Raw genomic sequence first — 13,531 nt, 5'->3', positions numbered from 1 at the left:
AGATCCTCTGTCCCACGATCCAAATGCCAAAAGAGGATGCTCAGGAAGGACTTCAAAAGAAGGAAATGACACTGTATTTCAAGGACTTTCACTATTTCCACAGCAACAGATCATCTCTGCACACATATAGGAACCCTTGGTGGAGTTCTCTGCCCTGAAAATGCCCTGCTTCCTATTGTTCCCACATGAAGTTTTAGCATCCCCAAAGCAATGAGCCTGCCAGCTACCATCTGACAGCATCAATATAGGCATCAAAGACTTTATACTGGCACTGCTAGTGAAAGGGATTGACAAATAACAGCTCCTCAGCAGCTGAAACAAGAACATGAAAAGAGGTTGATTTCAATAGATTTCTATCACATGCAATTGAAGGAAATCAAGGGTTCTGAACAACGAGAATGACTCTTTTAAAGCAACAATTAGAAGTCAGGCTCAGCTTTAGCTGTCTAAAAGTCACATGCCTAATCTAAATCATTATCATTTCTTTATGCTGTATCTATAGATAGGAATACATAGCAAGACAACTTGCTCCAGATGACAAGTCCAATCCTCCCTATGATAGCTGTTTTCTGGGAGTGTCTAGAGAATTCACATGAGCATATCTGTTCTCTCTTACTATTTGCTTTCTTCATTGAAAAAAAGAAAACCTAGATTACCTAAAATAATTCCAAAATTCCTCAAATATATGAGAAAAATTACAGACTTGTATCCTATTAAAACATTCCTTAAAATACTGCTCAAAAACCTGTAGAATAAACCACTGGTTTATCAGAAGTATAAAGTTAGACAAAACCAACATCATTATCATTTATCTTGTTGCTAAAAGAAATGTCTGAAATCAGGAGTTTTTCTTTGAAGGGAAGATTACCCTTGGTTACTAAAGGAGAAATTTTAGAAGCCCACTGCTGGAGTAATGTTCATAATACCTTCACACCTCAATGGGTTGTCGGAGAAGGGAGACGCGGACACCAGGTGGTCATCAGCAAGGTCTCGTTTATTGGTACGCAGAGTGGCGATTAAATACAATGCTTAATTAGCTCATGCATAGTGCAAAATCTTAGCTCCTCATTGGTCTAGATGTGCTGCTTAGCTAAGCACTTCGGCATTCATGTGGTTAACAGAGCTCCTTTTGTTCCTCATCTGCATCCTGTATTTCTCAAGTCTACATGCCTTCCTCTTATCAGGGACACTGCGTCCTTGAGGCTGAGGCCTACTCTGCTAGCCTTACTAAGTTGATCTGGCTATGGCCTTTCTCTTCTAGCCATTCTTGCACCAGGCTCTCTACACTTCCCCCGTTTTCTTTTTGAGCTAGAAGAGTGGCATGCCAAGCTTTGTTAACTGTCTTTTGTATAAAGTTCTGCAAGCAGGTTATTAAGCAGGGTAACACTAAGGCCAAGCATAAGAATATCCCTAAAATCATAATAGCATACTTAATGATGGTCCGAATCCATCCCCCAAGGCCTAGGCCTTTTAACCATTCATCTATGCCCCAGCCATCTTCCTCTTTTAGGTCGTGTAGCTTTTGTTGCATGTCTCGTATCTTTTTGTGGATGGACTCAGAGTGATCAGACAAATTCATGCAGCACATTCCCTCGAAGTCTTCACAACCATGCCCCTGGGCTAAAAGTAAGAAATCAATAGCTGCTCTGTTTTGCAATACTGCGTGGTTCACGCTTGAGACGTCCCTGGCCATCATGTCTAACACCTGAGAGGTGGTATTGAGTTAGGCTACGCTTCCCTCTGCTTGTCTTGTCCGTGAGCTGCATGAGGGTGGTTACATTGGGGTGAAACATGTTTAGTTTCCCTAGGTAGCAAGGTCCTCCCTGTGGCTTCACGGGGATGCCATTCCAAGCACGATCCCCACAAATTAAGAATATACCTGGGGGCAATGCCTTGGGCTCGGTGATGCTACTACCGTTACAGTTGGAGTAAAGTTGAGAGTAGATTTCTCTCGACTCAAGGCTAGAGTCAAGGGTCGCCCAGTGTTTCTGGTTCCTGTTATAGTTTTCAGAATTTAGGGGCACGAAGCTAAACCATCCGCCGGTCTTGTTCCCTATAGTAGCGCTAGCACTCCCAAAAAGGTCAAGCTCTTCTGGAGGGGAAGCTAGGGTTCCATTTAGGGCTAGAACGATTTGGCACTGCCAACATCCATCATGCTGTGCCGGTTCGAAGCCGAAGCTGCAGCCGGGGCAGCCTGATGTTAGACTGTTACTCGTCAATGCAGTTAGGCTGTTGTTGCTAACATACCCCTCAAACTCTCCTGGTTGCCATACTGGTAAGCCGACAAGGCATGTTCTAAACGGGTTTTGCACTCCCCCTAGGCTTAAACAGATTGATTCTTGTTGTGTTTTGTTGGCAAACGTTACCCATACGTTTTCTCGAGGTGCATGCTGCATCAAAGAAGCTAACGCATAAGCAAGGGTAGCAAGCGTAAGCATAGCACTGAGCGCTTTCATTTTGATTTCTTTGGTGGCTTATTCCTTTTGCACCCTGTGTTACCTTTCGATATCTGCAGCTGCTTTACCTTCGCTATGCACTGATCTAATACTTCCTCTGGGTCTGTATCGGGCTTAACTGGCCCTATTCGAGACCAAGGTAGGTGCGGTACCTTATCCCTGCACCTGGCAGCGACAATGCGAGATCCCGCACTGATGAGCTGCCTTCGGAGCCAATTAGTAATCTCCCACCGGGCCCAAGCTAACAGGAGCTGTTCCGGTGCCTCATATATGCTCCGGATCTGTGCATATGGTACCCCTGCTTCTTCCTCTAGTGCCAGGCCCCAATCTGAGTGTCTTAGGTCTTCACCTTGGCACTTTCGACACCACAATCTAAACACCGTTCTCTGTTCCACCCACGAGCAGTCCCCACAGCCCCCGCACTTTAGGGCTACCCAGGCTTCACACCACGGCCCCCCACACGCACAACAAGGACGGCTGCTGAGAGGCTGTTCTTCCTGGTGGGCGTGGCTCTCAAGCCAATCAGCCCAACTCGGTGGCGACTGCCTTAGCGCCTCACGGGCAGCGCGGTTAAGACGTCCCAACCTCTGTAAATAGGGCCGTAAGGTCACCGTCAACCTCTGCTGGATCCGCTCCTGGTCATCTGGAGCCAGCCGCCTCCTCAGGAATCTTTCCACCAGTTCGGTCATCTAAAACGGGCTTTACCCACCTAGCAGGGACCCAAAGTGTTCCTGTGGGGGTAGAAACACAGACATAACCCCTGCCCCAGTATATTACCTCCGCGGGGCCATTCCATATTCCTGTCTTTGGATCCCGGTACTTTACCCACGCCTTTGCGCTTCCCTCCTTGTTACCTTCTCTTATTCCTCTGTGCCTGATTGCAGGCGGCTCTGATTCTTCCCCAAACACACACAAATAATTCATGACGTAAAGAACCTTGGCTAGTCTTTCTTGTGGATCATCTACGGAATTGTGTTTGAGTAGATATTGTTTGAGTGTCCCATTGGCCCTTTCTACTATGGCCTGTCCTGTGGGTGAGTGTGGTACTCCTGTAATATGTTTAATTCCACAGAGTCTCATAAATTGGCTTACTCTCTTGCCGACATAGGCTGGCCCGTTGTCGGTCTTTACTTCCCTAGGCGTCCCCATGACTGCAAAGCAACTTGTCAGGTGCCTGATTACATGGATTGCCTTTTCTCCTGTTTGTGCTGTAGCCCAGATATACTTACTATAGGTGTCTATTGTAACGTGCACGTACTTGAGCCTACCAAATTCTGCTACATGTGTAACGTCCATTTGCCAAATTTCGTTACTTTCCAGACCCCGAGGGTTTACCCCACATCCAAGGCCTATCCCACTATTATGATGACTGCAGATGGGGCAGGCTCTCACTATTGCCTTTGCCTCCTGTATGCCTATTCTAAACTCGCGCACCAACCCTTTAGCATTTTGATGAAACCGTGTGTGGGACTCCCTTGCCTCAATCCCCCTATCATCTGCTACATTCATGACCAATCTATCCACCCTGGCGTTGCCTTCCCCCAAGCCTACGTCCCATTTATGGCTCCTAATATGTATAACGCAATAGGGCTTCGTTCTTGCCCCTATTGCTCGCTTCAGCTGTAATAAGAGCTCGTAGAGTCTCTTGTTTTGCACCTCTTTCACAGAGGCGTCCTCAATTCTCTGTGCTACTCCTGCTACATAAAATGAGTCGGTGACCACATTCAAGGGCCCTTGCAGTTCGCTTAACGCCCACACAACGGCAAGCAACTCCAATGTTTGTAGGCTGTCTTCTGGAGATGCGTCTATCGTTTGATGCTTCAATCGAGGGCCTTCTTTCCAGGCGATAGCTGCTCTTCTTGCCTTTTTCCCAGCATCCGTGAAGGCTGTGGTGGCGCCCGCTATCGGCTGCTCCGATCGTAATGGTCGTGATACCCAATCCCAATTTCCTATCCACTGAAGGTGCCGTGGCGTCAGTGGTCCTGTGTGGACGGCTGCTCCGGCTTCCAGCAAGGCCGTTTGTAGATCTCCTGAGTTGAGAAGGTACCAGTCTAAGTCCTCCTTTTTCATGGGTAGGTTGATTACTGTCTGACTTGTTCCGGTGATTTCCATGATCCTTATGCGCCCCTTGCGAATCAGAGTAGCTAGTTGTTCGATTTTTGTGCTGATTGTCCTTTTGGCTTGTAGAGGTGGTATTAACCATTCTAATACCCTTGTCTCCCCTGTTTTCTTTTGTTGCTGCGTTAGCGCTCCGAGTAGGTGATCAGGAGTGCTCCAAATGGTAAGATCTATAGGCATAGATACATCTCGGCGGGAGACAAACCCTTCTTCGATACAGCGTATGATGCCATCGAGAGCGTCTTTCTGTTGTGGCGTTACCGTTACAGGCAGGGTCGGGTCGGTCCCCTTGAGCAGTGGCCTGAGGGGGTCCAGTAACGAGTTGGGTATCCCGACAATCGGTTTGAGCCACTGCAGGTCCCCTAATAAGCGTTGTGCATCATTCAGGTTGGTGAGTTTCGTAGCAAGCTGGAGTTTCTGTGGTCGTACGACTTGATTTGTAATAGACCACCCCAGATACTTCCATGGTGTGGATCGCTGTATCTTTTCTTGAGCTATCACAAGGGATGCCTTTGCTAAGGTATCTTGAATCTCCCGCAGTTGATCACTCGTAAATGCTGTTTCTTGGGCGAATAGGATATCATCCATGTAATGGTAAATGATTGTGTCCGGCCACTTGATTCTCAGAGGTTGCAAGGCCGCATCAACATACAGTTGGCACAAAGTAGGTGAGTTTTTCATACCCTGTGGAAGAACAGTCCATTCGTATCTTTTATCAGGTTCCCCCCTATTTATTGCTGGTAGGGTAAATGCAAATCTTTTAGTATCCTGGGGGTGTAGGGCTATAGTAAAGAAGCAGTCCTTTAAGTCAATAATCAAAAGAGGCCAATGTTGTGGGAGCATGGCTGGGTTGGGGAGTCCCGGCTGGAGTGCTCCCATTGCTTCCATTTGCTCATTTACTGCTCTTAAATCATGCAAAAGGCGATATTTCCCTGACTTCTTTTTGATTACAAAGATTGGCGTGTTCCATGGGCTCGTGGAGAGTTTTAAGTGTCCTTGTTGGAATTGTTCCCTCACGAGTTGGTGTGCTTGTATTAGACTTTCCCTTTTTAGAGGCCATTGCTTAACCACTACCGGTTCATTGGTGGTCCAGGTGATTGGGATCGGGAAAGTCCAAGCAATGGCGATTACCCCAAAGGGTGCTCGTTGGATAGAACGACTCCAAGTTGGGCGAGAATGTCCCGTCCGATTAGGCAATGTACCGTGGGTGGCAACGCGACTACCGACAACACAGTCACCAAATCTTGCCCATCTATAGTGACCTTTATTGGGGGTGTTTTTCTGGCGAGGGTGAATCCTCCGACACCCGTCACCGTATCTGCTGTCTGTAGCGATGGCCAATCATGGGGCCATTTCTCTGGAGAAACAATGCTGGTATCTGCTCCAGTGTCTAAGAGTCCCATCATTTCTACTGTACGTCCTGCATAGGTGAACCTCACCTTCTTTTTGGGTCTAGTATGGAGGTCCATTGTAAGCATAGCAATACCAGAGGATCCGAAACCTTGGTCACTGCGCGGGGTCTGTCTCTGTGGTGGTATGCCCCGGCTTAGTTGTGGGAGTGGAATAAGTTGAGCAATGCGCTGACCTGCCTCAATTGTCAGAGGAGGAAAAGGAGTATAAACCATTATTTGTATTTCTCCCGTGTAGTCTGCATCGATGACACCTGGTAGCACAAACAGTCCTACAATGGAACTGGAGGAACGTCCCACTATTAAACCTCCATAGGCTTGTCCTCTGATAGTCACCGGGCCCTGAACTCCAGTTGGAACCTTGACGGGGCGTGTTGTCATCAATGATGTTTTTACTGTGGCTGCCAAGTCGAGTCCCAGGCTCCCTGTTGTGGCTGGCTGTAGACAGGAGATGGCGCTGATGTTACGGCGGCTACTTGTGTCCGGGCGTGGCTGCCAGGCGCGCTCCGCCGGGAGTTTCCCGACTTGCGGCGACAAGCTGACGTGTTATGCGTGTTGCTCTGGCAGTTTTGGCACCATACCCCTGAGGCACGGCAGTCTGGCCGAAAGTGGCCTCCGCCTCCACATCTATAGCATCGCGCTGAAGGGGGTCGGTGGTCCCCCGATGTGACCGGGGCCGCCGTAGAAGCACGGAGCGGAGCAAGAGCGGCTAACACTTGCGACTGCGTGGACTCAGCTTGTTTCTGTAGTCCCAGGCCTATCTCTTTTAGTGCGTTTACCAAGAAGGCCTGCGCCCCTGACGGCTGCAGTGCCATCCTCTCCAACGCCTCTTCTATTGTCCAGTTGGCCCCCAAAGTTGATAATACCCTTTTTGTTGCCTCATTGCTATTCTGCAGCGCACATTGCTTTAACAGCACCCCTCTCATATACTCTGGGACTCCTGCCTTTTCAATAGCAGCAGCAGCCTTATCTACAAAGTCCCCAAAGGATTCATCTCTTCCCTGTTTTATTCCCATATACATGGGTATGCCTGAGCTATCCTTGACCTGATCGATGGCACTCCTCACTAGACGCATGGCTTCCCTAACCTTGTCGGGCCCTGAAATCATTTGAGCTTCTGTTCTGCGGTACTGTCCTAACCCCATTAATTCATCTATTGTAATTCCAGCTAGCGGATCTCCAGCACCTCTCTGCACCGCGACTGATTCCTGGACAAGAGCCTGCCAGTGGGCGTTAAAGAGCAGCTGCTGATGTTGCGTGAAAATCAGCTTCACTATGCTCCGTAAATCATTTGGCAGCAACAAATATGTGTCGAACAAGAAATCTAGCATCTGCCTAGCTGGCTCGCTCCGGAAACCGAACTGACTCACTGTTTGTCTCAGCTGTGCTAGCAGCTTCCAATCGGGAGGCGCATACGCTCCCACCTGGACGGCTTGTCCCTGTTGATTTACTCCCTGTGTATACGTGACAGGAAAGGCCCAGGCTCGCGCTGCGCCAACAGCGGCTGCATCCCCGGTCTCCAACCCGTGTCTGGCTAGCATGCTCCACGCCTCCCTCCACTGGTTGGCCATCTTCTCCCACAGGTCGCTTTCCGCCCCAGGGACAGGGTCTGGCTCAGCTACAGGCTTAGGGACGCTAGGCTCAGACCGGCAAGGAGATTTTTCACCGCATGGCTGAGGCGCGCTGCCCTCCGTGACTGCCTCCGCCGCTGCGGCGGTGTCATCCTCAAGCTCTTCTAAGGGGGGTGCCGAGGGCCAAGCGCAGCTGGCCATGTCCGTCATTCCTGCCGTCTCCCCAGAGATAGGTATTTCAACTCTGGTTGTGCTTGGCGCTCGGGGCTCGTTATCGCCATACTGAGCGTTCCTCTTATATGCCTCTACTGCCTCCCGTGCCGCACTTTTCTCCGCCTGCTGCTTCAGTAGCGCGTTATGAACTACCCGCCAGATCTTTCCCAGCTTTTTTGCCGTTTTATCATCCTCCAATACCGCCTCCCACAACACATCCCCCAGCTTGCGCCACTCATTCAAGTCATGCACGTTGTGAGGGTTAACAAATAACCCTTTAGCATAACCCCAGGCTAACAACCCCGGTACGTCCTTCCTGGGATTAATGTCCTTTATCCCTAACTTATCTAAATGCACTATAAATAGATCATATGCTGCTTGCCTGTCCATTTTTTGTCGTCAGCGCTGTTGCAACTCTCCGGCTTCGGCAGCACGTATGGCCCAGGACCACCTCTGTAGCTCCTGGGGGTGTCTTCCCTACGTCGTTTGACACCGACCCGGTTGCAGCAGGCCCCAACTCTACTTCACCGACCGTGGCGCGTCCTCCCCCGTTTTCTTTTTAGCGACAGAGGGACGTCGGGGTCACCATTTGTCGGAGAAGGGAGACGCGGACACCAGGTGGTCATCAGCAAGGTCTCGTTTATTGGTACGCAGAGTGGCGATTAAATACAATGCTTAATTAGCTCATGCATAGTGCAAAATCTTAGCTCCTCATTGGTCTAGATGTGCTGCTTAGCTAAGCACTTCGGCATTCATGTGGTTAACAGAGCTCCTTTTGTTCCTCATCTGCATCCTGTATTTCTCAAGTCTACATGCCTTCCTCTTATCAGGGACACTGCGTCCTTGAGGCTGAGGCCTACTCTGCTAGCCTTACTAAGTTGATCTGGCTATGGCCTTTCTCTTCTAGCCATTCTTGCACCAGGCTCTCTACAATGGGTTCCCTTGAGTAATGCTAAGAACAGTTGGCTTCCCAGAAATACAATATCATCTTCCACCATTTAATTGGGCCCCTGAACTTGGTGGAACATTCAGGAGAGCTTGTCCAGGTGCTGCTTATTGGCATTCTAGGATCTATATATTTATACATTATTTATTTATAGCATACATTCTTATTTATAGCATTGGGTTTTCCTACACAGGCTTTTATTTCTAATTACTCTCTTCTCCTTGATAGATATTTGCAACTCTTATTACAGCAATTTTGTAACAAGCCACATTACAGCTGAGTGTAAATCATCACACAAAATCAGAATCTTGGTTACTTCATACTAGAATAAAAGAAATAATTTTGCTCAAAAATTAGGCTAATGTTATAATTCTCAGCACTTCAGGGTTTTTTTCCATCTTTCAAAACTATGAAAATATGTCTGAAAATAAGTATTTTCTTTGATATACAGGGTCATTTCACTATACAGTGAGAAATGTCCAAAGGATATAACATCCAGATCACCTCAATACAAGGGAGGCTCAAGGTCTTTTTGCTTTGTTTGTATTCACCAAAGAGATTTTAAGATCAATGTATACTTTAAATATTTGCCTTTTGCTCTCTATGTGCTCACATTTGTAGCAGCACAGTTGTTGTCATGCACATCTTAAAAAACACTTAGCTGATGAACACAAAAGTACAGAATCTGTGGTGATAGCCTGTTATTCTGTTATTAAACAATGTTTATGTAGAAAATGGAGACTACCTTAGGTGACAGCAGGAAAGCCACCACACTTGGAAATTAAATAAACGTTGTGATATCCTGTACACTGACCATTAGAGAGAAACACTCATTTTTATGCCTGTATGGAAAAAACCCACCTACATTCATCACAGCAGCGGGTGCAGTTCAATTTGCACTTGCAAAGTTTTAAATTAGGACTTAATTTTCTAAAGCCAGACTAATTCTGCTGACAAAGTGACCTGAAAGAAGAGTTCAGCTGTTTTCTCAACTGGTCTGGATCCCATGGGTCAGATTCATTGTGTGCATGCCAGTTGTCTCCCAATTGCCAAGCAGGAGGAAAGAAATCAGTCAGCCTATTGGGGTTATGGAGATGTGGCACATCCTGGATGAAGATGGCATGACTGTGTGAGCCAGATATCCCTCCTCCAGGTGATGGATCATCCAGCTGGGTGACCTCAGGCCCTCGTGTCTCCTTCCAGCTTAGGAAGCTTTATTTCTACCAGATAATTACTGCACCACTGTGGCTGGACGTCCTCTCCCTCAGCCTGGCCAGTGATGTGCACCAAGCTCTACTAAGCTCTTTTCTAGGATCATACAAGAGGTTCTTGCAATAGGAATCAGGTTTACAGGCCACCTGTACTTTTGCAGGAATTCGTTGGTAAGATATTTTTATAGCATTTATATAACAATAAACAAGTGCTGCTGAACTCTAACTGACAGACTGTTCAAGGTTCTTGTCTGCACTTTTAGTGCCCACACCAGATCACATTCCTCTTTCTCACTCGTCTTTTACACTTTGGATTCATCACTTCTAGTCTCTTTCCCCAAAAACTCACTAGCATCTCTTTCTTGATCTAAAACAGAGTTACAAAAGAGAATTACCTACTCCATCTATCAGCAAATCCCCTAACCACTTCTTCTCTATGTTGCTGCTTTTTCTTCTGAAACGAATGGGATTATTAAATGAAGATGGATTTCATCACCTCTTTGCCCCAGAAATCACTACATTTTACAAATTAAGTCAGAGGTCCACCTCATTGCAACTCATCCTTTCTAAGGAAGTGAGAGTGTACCTCAAGTGCTGCAGCCAGCTCTGGGGCTCCAGCACAGCAATAACATGGACCTGTTGGAGTGAGTCCAGAGGAGGCCACCACAATGAGCAGAAAGATGAAGCTCCTCTCCTACAAGGACAGGCTGAGAGAATTGGGTCTGTTCAGCCGCCAGAAGACGCATTGGGATGAGCTCACTGGGGCCTTCCAGAACATAAAGGGAGCCTTCAAGAAAGACGGAGAGAGACTTTTTACAAGGGTAGTGACAGGACAAAGGGGAATGGATTCAGACTAAAAGACAGTAAGTTTAATTTACATATTAGGAATTAGGAAGAAATACTTAACTCTGAGGCACTAAAACAGGTAGTCCAGAGAAGTTGTGGATGCCCCATCCCTGGAAGTGTTCAAGGCCAGGCTGGATACTCACTAGGGATATATGATTTGGCATTATATATATTGATACATGATGAAAATTACTTAAGAATCACGATGATGACAAAGAAAACACACTAAGCTTTGGCAAAAGAAATAGCTGTAATTACAGAAATATCTGTAATGATCTTCGTTAGAAACCGTTTAAGATATATCACTAGCTACACAAGTACTAAGCAAGTACCACCTTCTATGATTCCACCAACCAAATGTCAGGACCGGGTTTCTTTCTCCTAAGAAGTTTAATGCTAAGTGTCCTTATGATCTTAGCATAGAAACTGCATGTGACCCTTGTGGAAATCAAACACATATGCACAAGAGGTGTTCAAGAACAGTGTCTGTTTACAGTACAAAGTCAATTCAGTTAAAGCTTAGAAGCATGTGAAGTCAATCAAGAAGAATTAATTCATCCTATATTTTTCAAAAAGTGCACAATTTTTAGTTCAAAGAAATGAAAATCAAGAGCTTTATAAGAAAACTGAATTTTGATTCCAACAAATATTTTATGTGAGAGATAATTGGGCAATTAAATCTCCATCTTCAAGAAAACAGGCTCCCTAATTTTCTGTTTTGCTTACCCATGAAAAATGACAGATCCTAACCACAATGAATCACAGAGATGGAGTCTAGATAGCATAGGAAAAGAAACAATCTTCTCTCTATTGACCAGCTGCACATTTTTTAAGGTGTAATAACAACCACGCATATAAATTATTACTTTCTCTTATTCATCACACCCAACATCATGAAGAACACCGGAGATGTTCTTATACTGCATTTCTACTTTCAGGCACCAGAGGAATGAAGCCTTTGAGCAATGCCTATCACATCTGGAAAAGTAGGGCAAAAAGGATTCTTCCAAACTGAAAATCAGAAAGTCAGCTGGTTTTAAAACTTAGTATCTTCGATTTTAAAATGTTAAATAAGCTGCTAAGAAATTTACTATATGGGATGTGACTAGTACCTGGTGTAGAAGCTGTTCACATACACTTCTGTGACAATATTAATGATCCCAATTGTGTCAGAAGTGTGCAGTTCTATGTCTTCACCCTCGAATTGAGTAATTCCTTTAGTTAAGGAGAACCCTGTTGCTATAGAGGCAGGCACAACATACAAATAAACACACTACGTCTCAGAAGGCCAATATCCCATTTCTTACAACAGCAGGCTGTCTTTTATACACTCTACAAAGTTTACACTTTATCCATTGGTTACAATAGATCAACACAAAGTTGATTGGTGTAAAGCCATCTATGCTTCTGTTTTCCACAAAACTTTTCTAAAAATACTTCTCCCAGCTCAGGTTTCTTCTTGCTTATCTTCTTCTCCTTCTTCTCTTCTTGGTCTCCAGGCCAATAGCCTTGGTCAGAGAATACTTCTCAAAAGAAACCTCATTGATTAACCCTCTCTAGCCCACAGACCAGCTGTGGGTCCTACTCTAGAACCCCATCCTGTTACCTTGGGCAATTGTAGAAGTCAACACTAAACGATCAATTTTATCCATAATTCGGAAAGTACCAGTCAGGATTAATCTGTAATCATGACTTGTTGTTAGATCAGTATATGACTGACTAATGCTTGGCTGCAGGAAGATTTATCACAAGTTCAGTTACATCTAATGCTTTCCCACTTATATTGCTCCCTGCAGAGCTAATCAGATCTCAACAGAAGTTTATGGCAAATTCAGCTACTAAAGTGACAGATATGCAAATCTTGTCTGTCCCTTCTTTCTAACCTGTATTTCTGGGAAGGGATGGGATGGAGTTGAGCTGTGGGCTGTGGAATGCACCTGCAGAAGCACATGGCAGCACAGAGCAGCACAGGGCAGCACAGGGCAGCACAGAGCAGCACAGAGGAGCACAGGGCAGCACAGGGCAGCACAGGACAGCACATGACAGCACAGGGCAGCACAGGGCAGCACAGGGCAGCACAGAGCAGCACAGGGCAGCACAGAGGAGCACAGGGCAGCACAGGGCAGCACAGAGCAGCACAGAGCAGCACAGGGCAGCACAGAGGAGCACAGGGCAGCACAGAGGAGCACAGAGCAGCACAGAGCAGCACAGGGCAGCACAGAGCAGCACAGAGGAGCACAGAGCAGCACAGAGCAGCACAGGGCAGCACAGAGCAGCACAGAACAGCACAGGGCAGCACATGGCAGCACAGGGCAGCACAGGGCAGCACAGAGCAGCACAGGGCAGCACAGAGCAGCACAGAACAGCACAGGGCAGCACATGGCAGCACAGGGCAGCACAGGGCAGCACAGGACAGCACATGACAGCACAGGGCAGCACAGAGGAGCACAGGGCAGCACAGAGCAGCACAGGGCAGCACAGAGGAGCACAGGGCAGCACAGGGCAGCACAGAGCAGCACAGAGCAGCACAGGGCAGCACATGGCAGCACAGGGCAGCACAGAGCAGCACAGGGCAGCACAGAGCAGCACAGGGCAGCACAGAGGAGCACAGGGCAGCACAGGGCAGCACAGAGCAGCACAGAGCAGCACAGGGCAGCACAGAGCAGCACAGAACAGCACAGGGCAGCACATGGCAGCACAGGGCAGCACAGAGCAGCACAGGGCAGCACAGAGCAGCACAGAGGAGAACAGGGCAGCACAG

The 13,531-nt window shown here is 47.1% G+C and overlaps 1 protein-coding gene across 1 annotated transcript; it reads right to left on the bottom strand.

The window, feature by feature from the left end:
• Positions 1–5,883: 5,883 nt before the first annotated feature.
• Positions 5,884–12,422, bottom strand: LOC148217468 (endogenous retrovirus group K member 8 Gag polyprotein-like). Its single transcript, XM_088158649.1, has 4 exons — positions 12,377–12,422; positions 11,883–12,009; positions 6,565–7,618; positions 5,884–5,931 (listed from the first exon to the last, which is right to left on the bottom strand). The coding sequence occupies exons 1-4, from the start codon at positions 12,420–12,422 to the stop codon at positions 5,884–5,886; spliced, it is 1,275 nt and encodes a 424-aa protein (XP_088014775.1).
• Between the last annotated feature and the right edge of the window lie 1,109 nt (positions 12,423–13,531).

The sequence above is a fragment of the Sturnus vulgaris genome, unplaced genomic scaffold, assembly GCF_052056855.1.
Source record: "Sturnus vulgaris isolate bStuVul1 unplaced genomic scaffold, bStuVul1.hap1 Scaffold_84, whole genome shotgun sequence".
Lineage (NCBI taxonomy): Eukaryota > Metazoa > Chordata > Aves > Passeriformes > Sturnidae > Sturnus > Sturnus vulgaris.
Note: the sequence above shows the minus strand (reverse complement) of the source record. Positions and strands in the feature narration are given on the sequence as shown.

Excerpts from the sequence above, each read along its gene's own strand:
- LOC148217468 (XM_088158649.1), bottom strand. The coding sequence starts at position 12,422 with ATGGATAAAATTGATCGTTTAGTGTTGACTTCTACAATTGCCCAAG. Across the intron at positions 7,619-11,882 it reads GTGAACAGCTTCTACACCAG|CGTCCCTAAGCCTGTAGCTG; the intron begins GTACTAGTCACA and ends GTCTGAGCCTAG. Across the intron at positions 5,932-6,564 it reads CAGACTGCCGTGCCTCAGGG|AGAAATGGCCCCATGATTGG; the intron begins GTATGGTGCCAA and ends TTGTTTCTCCAG.